Here is a 16,357-nt window from a genome sequence, read left to right as displayed (position 1 = left end):
CATATGATGACTGTAATTGGCACAGTCCATCACCCCAATCAGCTTGTGCACATGCTGGTCGTTGCAATTGCTGGGTCAGTTCTGTTTCCAGCCCTGTCTTCCTCGTGAACCAACGGGTGTTGTAGCCCAGCTCGATCCTACCTACTTCTGATGACTGTAATTGAATTGCATAGCTGAAAATCAGTAAGAATAGAATTTTTAAAAATTTTATTAGAAGAACAGATTTACAGAGAGAAGGAGACAGAGAGATCTTCCATTCTCTGGTTCACTCCTCAAATGGCCTCAACAGCCAGAACCGAGCCAATCCGAAGGGTGCAGGGTCCCAAGACTTTGGGTTATCCTCTGCTGCTTTCCCAGGCCATAAGCAGGGAAGTGGATGGCAAACAGAGCAGTCAGGACACAAACTGGTGCCCATATGGGATTCCAGCACTTGCAAGAGTATTAACCAATTGAGCCATTGTGCCAGGTCCAGAATAGATTTTAAGTGTACTCACCACACACATACACAGAGTGAGATCATACATATTTAACTAGTTTGATTTAGCAATGCTACAATGTGTGTGCATTTCAAAACATCCTGCTGTACACCCTACATATATACACTTTTGTCAATTAAAATTTCTTTTGAAATAATTAACAGTGGAAACAAGCCATAAGTTGCTGGGATGGAAGCCAAGTATATTACAACAGACTTTGCTGGGATGGGGCAAGATGGATTTGTGTGTGTGTCATCTTTGCACAGGGGCCATGCTAATCTCTGTATCGTTCCAATTTTAGTATATGTGCTGCTGAAGCGAGCACGGGCAAGATGGATTTATAAGAAGCTTTTCAGAGGTTCACTTACAAGTTCTCACAGGCCCGGAGGCCACCTTTGGAGACATGTTCCTATCTTGGTCTGCAGTGGTGTTTATCCTTCCTCTGGCCTGTTATCCTTCCTCTGGTTATGAAACCATAAATGTCTGCAATCATTCCCAAATGGTCCTTGGGAAAGCCTCCTCTCGCTGTCTCCCTTGTAGAGGTAGGAACCACTATTGTCGAACCTCAAGCCCTGACATGATTTCTTGCTGTAGCTACCATTCTACCATTTCTGCAACAGGAGATTGGTAAGGCCGGAGCAAACACAGCATCCTGCCCGTCCTAGAGTATCCTCCATTGAACTTTCCCAGCAAAGCAAGAGGCAAAGCTTCGAGAAGAAGGAAACACCCACACATTTAGGGAATATTGAGTATCCAAATGGGCATGAATCCCAGCACAGGCGGCTCTTGGGTAGCCTGGACATTCCCTGCTGGCTGCATGAGGCAGGGGCTCAGCCATTGCAACACAGCATGGTCCTGAGCTCAACCTGCAGGCAGCTCCTTCCTGGAAAGGTGGGTGGATGATGGGTAGGATGTAGCTTCTCAGAAACCCATGGCACTAGGCCAGTGTTGTGGGTCAAGTCGCGGCATCTGCCACAGCATCCCATATCAGAGTGCTGGTTCAGGCCCCTGCTGCTCTGCTTCCTATCCAACTTCCAGCTGATGTGCCTTCGAAAGGCAACTTGATGGCTCCTGCCACCCACCTAGGGGACTTGGTTTTAGCTCTGGCTGTCTTGGCTGTCTTGGAGGAACATAATTCTGGCTGTCCTGGCTGTCTTGGAGGGACAAACAAGCACATGGAAGACGTCGCATAATCAAGGAAAGCAAATTGAAATAACGTCACTCCATTATTATCCATTACATTAGCAAAGTACAAAGCCATGACAGCAGACTAAGTCTACCCCAGAAAACAAAATGTTAAAATATTGAAAACAAGAGAAAAACATTGTGACATCAGAAAAAGGGAATATTTTCTTAAGAAGTCTGGGAGAAGACAGCAGATCTTATCCCTGAGTGTGTGTGCATCCATGGTCTCAGGGCTCACTGTTCTTAGGCGCAGCTCATTTTCTCCAGCCATGGCACAAGTGGAGGCTCATTTTGTACCACCCAGGTGAGCCTGGAAGGTGGGAACCTGGGGAATTGTTGGGAGGGGCTGCAGGTGGGCCCCAGTGACTGAGATTGTGGCAGGCAGCTGGTAAATGGGCTGGGTTTAGGGACAGACGCCACAAGAGAACAGTGGGTGAGACTCTCAGGTAGGACACCATGAGGCTACACCTCACTGGTGGATAACCAGAAGGGCACGGATTTTGCAAGCAACGGGAAGCGGAAACAGGCAGTTTCTGCAGGCTCCAAAACAGGGTGTTGGAATCACTCCTGACACTTCCCGGCTCCAGGACTGTTCAAGCCACGTGGTGCTTTCTGTGTTCCCAGGGGAGCCCCTCCCACAGCTGGTGCTTAGTAAGTGTTCTCTCACGCTTGCGCACTTCCCACTTTAGTTTGCTGCAAAATGAAGAAATGAACACTATTGTCTCTGAGGGATAGAGAGAACCCAATGAGATTCATAAACAACTGTGCTGGGGAGTACAGCCAGCCTTGTTGCAAGGGCTCCAGGTTGTAGCTGTAGGCAGAGACTCTGGGCAGGAGAAAAGACTGGAAAAAGAAGCAGGGGCTGCAACGGGCTGGGAGGGAGGCCGACACCCAGGAGGGGCCCTTTGGGTTGCCGGAGAGGAGAGAGCATTGAGGCAGTCCTTTGTGCCCTCTTCTCCAGCGGGGCTGCTGCAGGCAAGCACAACCCCTCCTTGACCGCTGGACATTTGGGTTCATAGAGGTGGAAGTGTGCTTGTTGCAACACCCCCTTGGTCTGCACCGGCCAGAGCCTGGCAGAATGAGAGAGACCAAATGTGTGTTTAGTAAGGACATGAGTTTTCTCAGCTCCAGCCCTAAGACCTTGGGTCATGGCCAAGAGGTGATCGTATGACCCAGGATTGCACCCTGGGTCTGGGTCATGAAATGACAGGTGGGGAACCTCCCCCCCACACCAAGACAATCCTGGTCATTTCTTCTTTTTTAAAGATTTATTTATTTTTACTACAAAGTCAGATATACAGAGAGGAAAGACAGAGAGGAAGATCTTCCGTCCAATGATTCACTCCCAAAGTGACCGCAACGGGCCGGTGCTACGCCGATCCGAAGCCAGGAACCAGCAACCTTTTCCGGGTCTCCCACGCGGATGCAGGGTCCCAAAGCTTTGGGACCCTGCTTTTCCAGGCCACAAGCGTGGAGCTGCTGGGACCAGAACCGGGGCTCACATGGGATCCTGGCGCGTTCAAGGCTAGGCCTCGCCGCCGGGCCCAATTCTGGTCGTTTCTAACCCCCCTGCGGACGCAGGTCATCTAGGAGCGTTGCAGCAGGAACAGCAGGTACAAGGGGCCTGGGAGGGGGCGTGTGGAATCTTGGCCAGTGTCAACCAGAGTGCAGACCACCGAACATGCATGAACTGAGGACATGTAAATGCTTTCCCTATGGTGAGACCGCTAAACTAGCACTACCTAGCATGCTCCTAGCACCGCAGCCTCTCGGCTCCTGTCCCCCTCCCGCCGCCGGTCCAGCGTTCCGGCTGCGGCGGCAGCGCTTGCGCACTGGCGTGCGCGCTGGCTGAGGACGGTCCCATTGGCCCGGCGCGGGGGAGCGCGGTGGCCCCCATCCCAGTGGTCTGTTGTCCCGGAAGTAGGTCCCAGTGAGGCCTGGATCCCGTAGCTTCTCGTGGCCGGCTTCTTGCTTGCCGTTTGGGGGGTTCCCGGGGTTCCCGGCACTTGGGGAGCAGCAGATGGTGGGCGTCCGGACCCGCCCTCCCCGAACCTGGCGCCAAGGTAAGTTCTAGGCCTCTCCTTTCCGACGTGGGAACCGCATGGCGGGGCCTGCGGAGTGGACGCCCGGCCCTGGCTAGCCTTCCCTTCCCTGCGCCCTAAACTAGCTGAGGAGGCCGGACTCTTGGGAGCAGGCCCTCTGCGCGAAGAGCTGTCCCTGAGCTTATGTTAACTCATTTGACCCGAAGCCTTCCTATGACATGGGTAAATGGAGGCACGCTGGTGCATGATCGCAGCTGGAGGTCCACGGAGCCTACCTGGGACGGGGTGCAGGGCCTTCACTGTGCACCTCACCTGAAATAATGCTTGATATTATGTAGAAGGTCTTATCCGTTATGTAGCCAAATTTTACATATGGGACCAAAATTTTTTTTAAATGGTGGCTTGCTTTACTCTTTTACTTTCACACATTCTTCCCTTCCTGTCCTTCCAGACACTTCTCAATCCGTTCTCAGATGCTGGGGGTATAATAAGAAGTGTAGGACACCTTGAAGCCCTCTGGGGGCAGGGAAGCAGATGGGAGGAGTGGCCCCTGGTGGACCTGCCAGGGCTGGCCCCACTGAGGACGGAGAGGGGTCTGGGCAGGCCCTGGGGTGAGGTAGGCACAAGAGGCATGGAAGAGCCCCGTGTGCACAGGGAGGATTGGCCGGAGCAGCTGGAAGCAGGCCTGTGATGGAGGGAGCCAGTGTGGCATGATTGCCGAGGTACCTGGCAGCGCAGGCCCGGGGTTGCCTGGGAGACAGGTCCCTGGGAGAATGGCCTGCTGCACCTCTACAAACACTTCTTCCTGCCTTACTCTCCTCCTCCTACTTCTTTCTTCAGTCCCATACCTTCTCAAGGGCTCTGTGCCCTGGAACCCTTTCCCAGAGAAAGTGCCTGCTTTGCCACTTTGCTGTGTAGTTACATTTTTTTTATTAAAAAAATATTTTTTATTGGAAGGGCAGATTTATGGAGAAAAGGCGAGACAGAGAGAAAGATCTCCCATCCCCTGATTCACTCCCCAAGTGGTGGCGATGATGGCTGGAGCTGAGCCAATCTGAAGCCAGGAGTCAGGAGTTTCTTCCAGGTCTCCCACATGGGTGCAGGGTCCCAAGGCTTTGAGCCATCCTGTACTGTCTTCCCCAGGGCATGAGCAGAGAGCTGGATGAGATGTGTAGCAGCAAGAACGTGAACTGGCACCTGTAAGGAATCCTGGCGCATGCAAGGTGAGGATTGAGCCTTGAGCCACTGTGCAGGGCTCTTCCTGTGTAGTTAAATTCACCTCTGTTCCCATCACACTTTCCTCTGCTTAGGGATCTGACCAGCCTTCCCTCCCTTCCAAGCCTGCTTCTCCACCTGTGCCTTGACCCCATGGGCCACCCGTATCTGCAAGGGCTCTTCCCTTGGCTTCCATGAGGTGACTCGCTTGGGGTTTTCTGTGTCTGCTCGTTCTTTGTCTTCCCCTCTGCAGGTGCAGAAGTGCCCTATGAGAGCGCACAGGGGGTTGTTGTGTGCCCCTCCCCCCGCTCTGCACACCCGGCCTTCCGGGGTTTGCTGGACTCTGCCCTACTCTGCTGCAGTGTGCAGTCCTGGAGTTCATGGGGGATTTTCTTCTTCAGATTTGTGTTCTAGTTCTCCCTAGGGTGGCTCCTAACAGGGTCAGCCTTGCCATCCTAATGGGTTCCAGTGGGAGGCAACAGGGTGGCAGTACTGTTTTGCAACTGATTGTGTGAGATCTGGACTTGAAGGTTTTGAAGCAGCAGCTAGAAGTAAACAGCCTGTTAGGAGAGAGAATGCAGGCTGGTTGGTGTTACAGACGAGCCCAAGGCCCCTTGGAGACCCCTGCCTGCCTCCGAAGCCCCTCACCCCACCCTCCTTGCTGAGGAGAGGTGTGCTGAACACAGTTCCAAGGTGATTTTTCTTTTTTAATTTTTATTTATTTGAGAGGCAGATTGAGAGAGAGAGAGATCTTACATGTTGGTTTTCTCCTCAAATGACGTCAAGGAGCAAAGAGCTTCTCCCATGTCTCCCATGTGGGTGCAGGAGCCTGAGCATTTGTGCAGTCCCCTACTGCTTTCCCTGAGGTACCAATAGAACTAGCACCCATATGGGGTGCTGGCACTGCTGGTGGTGGCTTCGCACGCTATCCAACAGTGCTAGCCTCCCTATGCATTGTCTTTCTGGGCCTTCAGATATAGCTCTCCTGAAGTCACGTCTGAGCACACAGAGCTGGCTCGTGTAGATGTTTCGTGCGTTTTTGTTGGACAATGGAGTAGATGAAGGGCATCTGTAGAGTCCGCTCTGAGCCCTGTGAGGGGCCGAGCCTCCGTGTCCTGGGATGCAAGTTTTGGGGTGATGTGGGCTGCAGTCCTGACAAACGGGTTTCTCCCTTTGTTGTGCCAGTGTTGGCCTGGGCATGTGTCACCATCCCGTTCTTGTCCTCCTCAACAGCGGTACAAATGTGCAGTTTGCTTCCGCCGGCCTGGCCGCTGATACACTGTAACAGCCATCACAGAACAGGGCCTACATGAGCCCCTGAAGCTCGGCTGTCCAGGAGCCACTGTCTGGGTTTCTGATGGGCCTTTAGCTAGCCCCTGCACAGACATCAGCTCACCAGGGGCCCGCCTTGGATTCCTGGGGACTGGCGTAAAGCTGTTGCTCCTTCACCCTTCTGCCACTCTTCCCTGTGGGCATTGTCTCCCATGAGGCACCTCAACTGTCTTGTCACCTGCCATCTATGGTACCTAAATCACACGGGGTTAGAATGTACAGGTTTTTTGTTTCTCTTAGAAGTTCATTTATCTTCATCTACTTGAAAGGCAGAACAAGAGAGAGATTGCATCTGCTGGTTCCCTAAATGCCTACAGCAATCAAGGTTTGGACAGGCTAAAGCCAGGAGCCCAGAACTCCATCCTGGTCTCCTGATGGGGGGCAGGGGTTCAAGCCTTTGGTCTGTCATTTGCTGCCTCCAGGATCTATTAACAGGAAGTTGGATTAGAAGCAGAGTGCTAGGACAGGAACTAGCATTTTCCATCTTCATGTGCCTGCATAATCCACATTGCATTCTGCCCTACTGAGGTGCAGCCTGCCCTCCGACAGGTGCTGCTGCTCCTCTTTCCCAGGAAAGCACATCTTATGGGTCTGGGCTTTGCCTTGACTGTCAGTAGCTATATTTGCTTCCTTTTCCTCATTTCTCTTCTGAGTACTTCAGTCTCTTTCTCTTTGAAACCTTGAACTTGATCTCATCTTGGGACGGTGAATGAGAAGGAGGTGGGGATCATGTTTAGATTTGGGGCCTAAACATCTGGGTGCACAGATGTTGCATTTCCCAGCTCGAGTTGACAGTAGGAAGAGCAGGCAAACGGGTAACTTCATAGAAGTTATGAGCCAGACAGCCCTGGCAGTGGCCGACACAGCAATGGTGAGCAAGGCACAGAGTGCTGAGTGAGAAATGAGGGGCTATGAAGGCCACCTGGGAAGTGTCATTTAAGGGTAAGGGACACACAATGGAAGAGGGGACCAGAAAAGCCAGTGGGGCAGGACAGCTGAGAATATAAGGGCCCAGAAAAAGCACCCTTCCAATGGGAGGAAGCAACTGGGTGTCAGAGGTTGCCGATAAGCCAGAAGAAGGCCACTGGGGCCTTGGCCAGGGACTGGGAGATGAGACAGGAAGCAGTGCTTCCCAGAGTTTGTCAGTAATGGAGAAAGGAGTTAGAGAGGATACTGGGGGCCCGAGGCCCTTGATATCTGCAGGCTTCCCTACCCTGTGTGGCCTTCAGGAGGCTGCCTTACCAAGGCATTCAGAAGCTGTGAATAAGACCTGTGGCATCATTGGGCACATCTCCTGGACCTTCCTGGGTGCCAGATTCAGCCAGCTGTGCAGGCCGCATATGGAAACACTCCACGCCTTCCTGGCTAGCCCTTGCAGCAGCCAGCACTGGCCCTCTTTCTGGGAAACTTTCAGGACTCCCAAGTCGCACAGTGCCGTGTGGTCCTTCTCACCATGGCTCTGATGGTGTGTGTTATGCACACACCTCTTGTTCGCATCAGGCCAGGCAGGATTGCACAACACAGAGGTTTACCAAGTGCCTCCTGCATTCCTCATAAACACTGAAAGAACGAAAAGAAAAAGCAGCCACTTTGGCAAAGTAGATGGATGCAGAACTGTGAAGGTGCGGAGGACTGTATGCGCAGGTGGTGGGAGAGGAGCATGAGCCCCACTTTCACAAGGTTGGTCGGTCCCACAGCTGATTTCCTGTTGTGCTGCTCCGCCTTACTGCTGCTCTCCTTTCTGCCATCTGGGCTTCCCCTTCTGCTTTAGCATCCCTTGATGTGAAGTTGGGCAGCTGAGAGCCATTCTCATCTTGCTTTGCAGCCTGGGCTCATCTCATTTCCCCAAGGTGCCAAGCATGTTGGAACTGGAAAAAGTAAAAAAGCCCCCCAAGAGACCACCTCCCTCAGAGTCAACGGGGCAGGAACCCCATGTGTGTGCCAGCAGCCCAGTGGCCAGACCCAAGAGTCCATCTGCCACCCTGACTTGCCCTGGTCCCAAGCTCATCACCAAAGCTGTCAACACCCACCCTGGACATGGCCATGCTGCCGGGGAGGGCCTGCCAGGGGCTGAAGTCAAACCTGAGATTGTTGAAGCAGAGGAGAAGGCTGCTGGTGACCACAGAAAGAAGCTCAGACCCTCTGCCTCCCCAAAGGAGCATGAAAGTGACCTGTCCCTTTCAAGGAGCAGCCCCCACCCACTTCCCAGTGGCACGTTGGACCCTGAACCTGACCTAGCCCAGGTTCTCCTTGAGAGACAGGTAGAAGGTGCCCTTGGCTTACCTGCCTATGCCAGGAAGAAAAAGGCCTGCACCCCGGATAAGCCTGGTCTTCACCCAGCTGCCTCACAGACAAAGTGCAGAGCCAGCCCTGGGCAGAGGAAGCCAACGAGGGATTCTAGCTCTAAAGCAGTCCCTGGGCAGGAGCCGCTTGTGCTGCCTAAGAAGAAGGTCTCCAGACAGAAAGTACGTGGCTGGAAAGAAGAAAAGGGGCAGTCCAGAAAGAAGGCAAGGTCCCTGCCGCCCAGTGTGAAGCAGGCTCTTTCTCCCTCGGCTGGCATCCCAGTCCTCTCCCAGCCCCCACAAGTGGCCAGCCCTGAGAGGCTGGAACTGAGCCAGGAAGCAAGGCAAGCCACCATCCTCCCAGCCCAGGGGACCCCAGAGGCGCAACCCCCGAAGAAGTGGAAGAAAAAGCTTCTGCTTGCTGGCATGAAGGAGAAGTTAGAGAGCCAGCCGAGCCTGCGAAAGTCGTCCTGCTGGAAAAAGCTGATCAGGGCTGTGCAAGCAGAGACTCAGGCCATGGCTCCTGCCCAGCACTCCCTGGGCCTGCTGCAGGAGGCGGGGCCGAAGCCCATGCTGGACGTCACCGAGTTCTTCACTGTCGATCCTAAGAACGTCCGCCGGCTCATCTGCAATCTCTGTCACACCAGTGTCAGACAGAGTAGAGCTGAGGGGCGGTCCCAAACCTCAGGCCTTGTCCGCCACTTGGCCAGTAAACATGGGCTGAGGTGGGAGAGAAGGTCGTCTGCAAGCAGCCAGGGGAACGTGCCAGCAGATGCTGCCAGCTCCGCGTCTGAGGGGCACCCAGTGCCAAGATGCCACCCACCCGCTGGACCCTGGGGAGGCAGCAGCAGGAAACCTGCTCTGGACAGTGCTGGTCAGCCATTCCTAGCCCCGCCAGCCTCGCCTGTTCCACCGGCAGCGGTGAGGGATGGCCAGAGTGACACCTATGCTCCCAATCAGCCCCGTGCCCAGGCCTGGAACCAAAGCGTCGCAGAGCTGCTATGCAGCCTGGCCTTGCCACTCTCCTTCGTGTCCTCCAAGCCCTTCAGGAAGTTCATGGCCCAGGTGGACCCCTGCTACCATCTGCCCTCTCCAGCCTTCTTCTCCAACAAAGCCTTGCCGCTGCTGCACGAGGCCGTGGGTGAGCAGGTGCTTCAGGAGATGCAGTGGGCTGCAGGGGGCCGTGTCCACCTCACCACCTCCATGTTGTCCCACGACTCGGTCGTGAACTACGTGGCCATCACTGCGCACTGGGGGACCACAGGGCAGGAACCAGTGGCTGCACCAGGGAGCCTGAGAAAGCAGGCAGTTCTATGGGTCCGGGGCATGCCCCTGGAGAAAACGGTAGAGGAGAAGCAGTCTGAACTGCTAGAGCAGATCAGTGTGTGGCTGGGCCGCAGCTCCCTGAGAGCAGGGTTCCTGGTGTCGGGCGGCTGCCCCAGCCTGGAGCTGACGGTGAAGGCCGAGGGTTACACCCACATCCCTTGTTTTGCTCACCATCTCAACTCCCTGGTGAGTAACTTTTTGTGTCACCACCATAGCATCCAGATTATCCTGGGCACAGCCAGGGCCATCTGCAGCCATTTCCAAGGCTCTGCAGAGGCCCGGAGGCTCCTGGTCCAGCTGCAGGAGCAGTGCGGCCTCCCAGCCCAGCAGCCCTTGGAGGCACTCTCAGACCACTGGGCTTCAGCCTACCATTTGATGGAGTGGCTGGTGGAGCAGCAGCAGCCACTGCAGCAGTATGAGGAGAAGCACCAGCTCGGCAAGGATGGCACCGCCCTGTCGGCCATGTTCTGGAGCCTGACGACCAGCCTCGTCCAGCTCCTGCAGCCCTTCCAGATGGTGGTGCAGGAGGCCAGCACGCCACAGGCTTCGCTGAGCCAGGTGCTGCCGCAGCTGCGTTACCTGCACATCTTCCTGGATCAGGCTCACAGGCACTTCCAGGGACAGAGTGCTGGGGAGATGGGTGTGGCCATCAGGCTGGCTGAGGGCCTGGCCCTGCAGCTCTCCATGGACTCTCAGCTCAACGAGTTCTTCTACCGGGAGGAGTTTGTGCTGGCGACCTTACTGGACCCCCGCTTCAAGGGCAAGATGGAGGCCATCCTGCCCATGGGGGCCGACATCGACCACTGGAGGCAAGTGCTTGTGTACAAAGTGAAGGAGATGATGGTGTCTGAAGGCTCTTTGCCGGCCTCAGGCACCCTGCAGGGCCCCAGGGGGACACGTGTGAGCATTCCCATGGGCATGGCCAGGAGCCCGAGGGAGCCACTGCAGAGCTGGGGTGGCTCCAGCTCCTTGCTCCTGGGCGGGCGGGGGAAGAGCCTGCTGGAGCAGCTAGAGAGTGCGGGGCTGCTGGCGTCCGAGAGGAGCGGGGCCTCTCTTGCCACGGAGAACCACCAGGCCAGCATCATTGTCAAGAAGTACCTGCGGGAAAACGAGACGGTCGGGGCCCAGGATGATCCCCTAGCTTACTGGGAAAAGAAGCGCAGAGCGTGGCCAGCCCTGGCCCAGCTGGCCACCATCTACTTGTCATGTCCTGCCACAGGCGCCTTCTCTGAAGAGATCTTTGCCTCCTTGAACAGCCCCACCATGAAAGAACAAGAATCTTCCCTCAAAACAGAGACCATTGAGCATCTCCTCTTCTTGAAGGCCAACCTGGAGAACTTCCCCAACTATACCCCACCTCCCCTTGTCTTCTCCAGTGGCGACCTGGCCAAGGCAGAGTAGAATGCATAGCCTGCCTGGTGGCATCCTGCCCATGGCATCTCGTAGGCTCAGACACTTAGAGGAAGACCTGGCAGTCACCTAGAGAGACCCAGCAGTGGGTGAGAGGAGAGCAGAGTGTCACATCCAAGGACACGACACGCAGATGGCCAGAATCTTACCCATATGATAAGAAAGAGGGTTGCCCGATTTTTCCAGGTGGCCAGGTCTTGTCAGTTGTATTTGTTTTTCTAGAGGCTGTCATTTCTACTTGCCCATTATCAGTTGTATTTAATAGTATTTGCAAAGAAAAAGCTGGCTGTGTTCATACATCATGATGAACTGATACTGTATGGCTTTGTAAACTGAAATATTCTGTTGAGATGATAATGAATATCGAGGACTTTACATACAACTTGTCCATGTGGATAAGTGGATGCATGCTGTTAAGAGGTTTGCTTTCTCAAAAAAGTAACCAGGACAAGGAGAGGTCTGGGGCCCAGCACGATAGCGTAGTGGTTAAGTCCTCCCTTGCACACGCTGGAATCCCATATGGTCGCCAGTTCTAATCCTGGCATTCCAGCTTCCCATCCAGTTCCCTGCTTCTGTCCTGGGAAAGCAGTTGAGGACAGCCCAAAGCCTTGGGACCCTGCACCCGCGTGGGAAACCTGGAAGAGCTCCTCGCTCCTGGCTTTGGATCGGCACAGCACCGACTGTTGCAGTCACTTGGGGAGTGAACCAGTGGATGGAAGATCTTCCTCTCTGTCTCTCCTCCTCTCTGTATATCTGCCTTTCCAATAAAAATAAATAAATCTTTTTTTTAAAAGGGGGTGGGGGGAAGGTCTGTACTCCCTAGAGCGCTCCGGCTGAGCTCTTACAGCTCCTTCTGATGCCAGTTTCATTGCAGAGCCCCAAGGTAGGGCAGCTGTTTCAAGAGGAAGCCATACACATGTGAACATCCCGTTTTTTAGCGGGGTATTCAGAAAGCAACCAGAGAACCTGTGATGGCTAGAGCTGGTCGGGTAGCCACATGTCACACATGTCACACACACATGTCCCCCACCACATGTCACACACACATGTCGTTTCTAGAGGAAACGTTGGGGTTTCTCTCCTGCCACAGTGATGTTAGTCTCCACCTCTGGTTGGCCAAGTGTGTAGCCCATCTGCCCAGCGCTCGCCCTGCCTTTCCTTGGCTGCCTTTGGAGATCACACCTCTCATTGGGAAGAGGAAGGATGTATATAGGCCTCTGAGCTAGATTCAGAACATAGGCACCCTGATAAAAGATTGTTGGTGCTGCTTTAAGGAGAAGTGAGTGGCAGGGACCTGCAGGACTTGGGCCAAGGTTGCTTGCCAGTGCTTGGTCACTGGGTAAGCTGGTCAGAAGCAGGGTATGTGTTTAAGGCCAGATTTGTAGTTAGGTTAAGGTCATGGGGGTGAGGTGACAAGCGACTCTGTCACTAGGCTGGCGCTCCTGGAAGCCTGTCCTTTGGCCCCTCGTGGATGGCTTGTCAGCTGGGTGTTTCAGTGTGACCGATGGTGATATTTGGGACTGAGAAGAGGAGGGAGCAGGCAAGGTGAACTGTACTTTCACTCAGAGACCCTGCCAGGGCTTTGATACATTCTCTTTTTGTCCCACTGAGACCATATCCTGCATGCATCACAGCACATGCTGTTTTCATTTTTTAACATTGTGATGGTGTCTTTTCAAGAAAATTTTTGTAGGTATCATATTTAATGGCCGGTGCAGCGTGATTTGAATTCAGGCCTTACCTTGAGTTACTTAGATCCCCTCTGTCCCTGCAGCAGCAGGAGCAGAGAGTGGGCTGAAGAGGGACTGTCCAGTAGCACAAGGCAGTGTGGTGCTCTGCAGCTGCCCTCGCCCCAGGCCTTGGGCAGGGCCGTGCCATCTCTGGTGTTCTTGGAGAGGATGCAGCCCAGGCTGGTGAGGTAGCCTGAGTGGGTGAAGAACATCAGGAAGATGAGGAGGTAATGACAAGACAATGACGGCAGAATATAAGGGTCCCAGGCTATGGGGCTCGGGCTCGGGAGCCTTGCTTCTCCCCGGGAAGCAGTTTTCAGTCTCCACCCCGGGGCATAGGCAGTGCCTGCAGGTGTTTTGGTTGGTACAGCTCAGGGATGGGCATGATCCTCTCAGTGTTCGATGCGCCAACTGGGGTGCTCTACACACCCGACGGTGCACAGGGTGGCTCCTGCAGCAAGTCTGGGAAGCCCCTTCTGGGGTGTGCGGGGAGCATGGCTGGGGCGCCAGGATGGTTCACTGACGAAGGAGCCTAGGACAGTTCATCAGGGACAGCTCTGGGGAAACCATTCTTCCTCTCAGCTGAGTTCTCTGCCATCCCTAACTTCACAGTTGGCAGTTTTCTGGCCCCATTTCCTACATAGGAGAGCAGAGACTCAGGATCAATTGGCCCATCTCTAGTTGAGTCAGTCTCTTTCAGGAGACCCGAGTGTCATCCGTATCACCGGGTTCGTCTTACCCACTTTAGGCACCAACAGGACTTGTTCATTTGTTTTTTGTCATCAGGGCCAGGATGGCTTCTGTTCTGTGGAGGGGAGCTTGGATCTTCTCTGAGTCCAGTGGCTGCTTTGCCAGTGTTGCTCGCCTGCATCCTTCCCAGACTCCTTCACTGCAGCTCAGGACACAGACTTCCTGTCCACGTTCCCACCAGGGAAGCGATCCTGTGCCCTGTTCATTCTTGACACCAGCCTGGGGCTGCCAGTGCCACTTGGTCACTCATGCTGTGCCATGAAATGTCTTCTTGTTCCCACCTGTCCCGTCTGTTCTGCTTGTCCGAGAAGGAAGCTCCCTGCCATTCACCTCCCTCCTTGGGGTCTGTGTCTCATGTTTTTATAACATAGACAGGTTCTAGTTTCTCAGGTTCTTTCGGGGCCTGGGCCTGGTCAAAGCATGGCTGAGAAGGTCTGCCCGCGTTTTGCTGTTGCCTTCAACCTTCGCCTGCTGTGGGCAGCATCAGCAGGGTCCCTCCCTGCTGATGAGTACCAGTGTGGTGTACATACCGGCCCACACCACTAACAGCTTGTCGTGCCCCTCCCCTAACTTTCTGCAGCCAACTTGGGTGACCCCTGCCCCTCCTCCAAGACAGCTCAGGATAGCTATTCTGTCTGCCTCCTGGCCCACCCCCACTCCTGTTGACCTTTAGGCAGTGATGTCATATTTGCTATTGGCACAGTGCTGCCTGGCACATAATGATCAGTGCCGTTCCTGTTGACCTCTGACTTGCTGACCAAGGCAATAGTGCCAGTTTGGGCAGACAGTGGTGGGGTGGGGGTAGCCACTGAAGAGGGCCTCGCTGTGTCCTACCCTGCCTGGCTCTTCTCTGCCTTGATCCTCAATTTTCTTATCTAAGGACTAAAGGTTGGTTCCTTAGATGGTACAGCTACAGCTAGGGAGTACAAAATGACCTACATAATCGGGGTACCACTCTGAATTCATTGCTAATGTTAAGGGAAAAAAAAAAAGATGAGATTTCATGTTTGAGTGAATAAAACAAAGTGCAGCTGGCTCTCGTGTGCATCTGCTTGCACATTGACCACCCTGGGAAGGACACCAAACAGCTGGGGATGCTGATTACCTTTCTATTCAAAAATAAATGTTAGCTTCTTCAGAAGAAAATTCCTCAAAATCAGTCAGAAAGAAAGATCATGAGTAGGTGCCAAACAGTGAAATACTGAGATTTTGCCCCAAGTCGAGATTTGACAGATGGAATGAACTTGGGTTATGTTGGGTCCAGTCAGGTACAGCATTGCCCTGCCCAGTGAGGGAGCCTGGGCCCAGGCTTTCAGATGGGCTGCTGTGTCCCGGGGTTTCAGGTCTTGCTCTCTGGGGCTCTCTTGGCTCTCAGCTGTTGAGCCTGGTGGCCAAGGGTGGGTCAGGCTTGTTGCCGTCACCTGCTACACAGAGTGCAAGAACTGCTTGGGAGAGGACCGCCTGACTAGTTCACTATCTTTCCTTAGGAACCCGCTCGCCCTCAACCAGGGGCTCGGACATAGACCTCCCAGCCCTGACTCAGAGAGAGTTGAGGGTGCCTTTTTTGGGGGCAGCTGCTAGCTCCCCTGTCTGAAGCGACTTCTGTCTTATGGAGCCTCCAGATGAGAAAGCAGGAGAGGCCACTGGGCTGCGCATCACGCCCCAGCTGCTGAAGCTGCACACAGGCGAGTTTGCCCTGGATTCCATCCTGCTGCTGAAGCTGCGAGGTTTGGGACTGGTGGACCTGGGCTGCCTGGGAGAATGCCTAGGCCTTGAGTGGCTGGACTTGTCAGGCAATGCACTAACCCAGCTGGGCCCATTGGCCTCCTTGCGCCAGCTGACCGTGCTCAATGTCTCCAACAATCGCCTGACAGGGCTGGAGCCACTCGCAGCCTGCGAGAACCTGCAGAACCTCAACGCAGCAGGTAACCTGCTGGCCACACCTGGCCAGCTGCAGTGCCTGGCAGGGCTGCGAAGCCTGGAGCACCTGCGGCTCTGGGACCCCTTGGCCCGGCTCAGCAACCCACTGTGCACCAACCCCTCCTACCGGGCTGCAGTACAAGAATTACTGCCGGGTCTGAAAGTCATCGATGGCGAGCGCGTCTCCGGGCGTGGCAGTGAGTTCTACCAGCTATGCCGGGACCTGGACAGCTCCTTGTGCCTCAGCTCAAGCCCTGGACCCAGAGCCTCAGAGGCCCAGCCCTGGGTGGAGCCAGGATACTGGGATTGCTGGCCCACCCGGAGCAGCTCCATCCTGGAGGAGGCCTGCCGGCAGTTCCAGGACACACTGCAGGAGTGCCATGACCTAGACCGCCAGGCCAGCGAGTGCCTGGCCCAAGCTGAGCAGGCCCTCGGCCCTGTGGGCACCACTTCTTCCTTTGTTTTCTAAATGCTCCCTGGGGCTCAGGACAGCATGGCAAGGGAACCCCACTGCACCTCCCTTCCAGCCTCTGCACTCACCCCTCCTGCTGGGCTGTCATGTGCCCCGTTCTGGAGGCAGCTCCGCTGCCACTCCCTCCAGAGGCCCCTCGCTAGTAGAAGGGCTCTCTGGAGGCAGCTGGCCGGAGTGCCAGATGGGAGGCAAGGGACTGGGCCAACCCTGTGTCTGC

The 16,357-nt window shown here is 54.7% G+C and overlaps 1 protein-coding gene and 1 non-coding gene across 9 annotated transcripts; one reads left to right on the top strand and one right to left on the bottom strand.

Annotated features, from left to right (window-relative positions):
- Positions 1-697: 697 nt before the first annotated feature.
- LOC118760264 (U6 spliceosomal RNA) lies at positions 698-801 on the bottom strand. The gene has a single exon (XR_009244238.1). It is a non-coding gene; the product is annotated as a U6 spliceosomal RNA (small nuclear RNA).
- A 2,461-nt stretch (positions 802-3,262) lies between these two features.
- On the top strand, positions 3,263-16,262 carry LRRC61 (leucine rich repeat containing 61). 8 transcript variants are annotated; one of them, XM_058681429.1, is made up of 4 exons: positions 3,263-3,724; positions 4,847-4,926; positions 5,449-5,611; positions 15,236-16,262. In XM_058681429.1, the coding sequence occupies exon 4, from the start codon at positions 15,358-15,360 to the stop codon at positions 16,135-16,137; it is 780 nt and encodes a 259-aa protein (XP_058537412.1). In that variant the 5' UTR covers positions 3,263-3,724; positions 4,847-4,926; positions 5,449-5,611; positions 15,236-15,357; the 3' UTR covers positions 16,138-16,262. The 8 variants fall into 8 exon arrangements, with proteins under 8 accessions (XP_058537412.1, XP_058537409.1, XP_058537410.1 ...); XM_058681426.1 differs by lacking the exon at positions 5,449-5,611; XM_058681422.1 differs by lacking the exons at positions 5,449-5,611; positions 15,236-16,262 and adding an exon at positions 8,076-11,758 and having other exon boundaries at positions 3,289-3,724.
- The last annotated feature ends 95 nt before the right edge of the window (positions 16,263-16,357 follow it).

The sequence above is a fragment of the Ochotona princeps genome, chromosome 25 (genome assembly GCF_030435755.1).
Source record: "Ochotona princeps isolate mOchPri1 chromosome 25, mOchPri1.hap1, whole genome shotgun sequence".
In the NCBI taxonomy this organism is placed as follows: domain Eukaryota; kingdom Metazoa; phylum Chordata; class Mammalia; order Lagomorpha; family Ochotonidae; genus Ochotona; species Ochotona princeps.
The sequence above is the reverse complement of the archived record's forward strand: the minus strand, read 5'-3'. Positions and strand labels throughout refer to the sequence as shown.

What these genes read in the sequence shown, in the direction of transcription:
- LRRC61 (XM_058681423.1), top strand. Translation starts at nt 8,110, where the DNA reads ATGTTGGAACTGGAAAAAGTAAAAAAGCCCCCCAAGAGACCACCTCCC.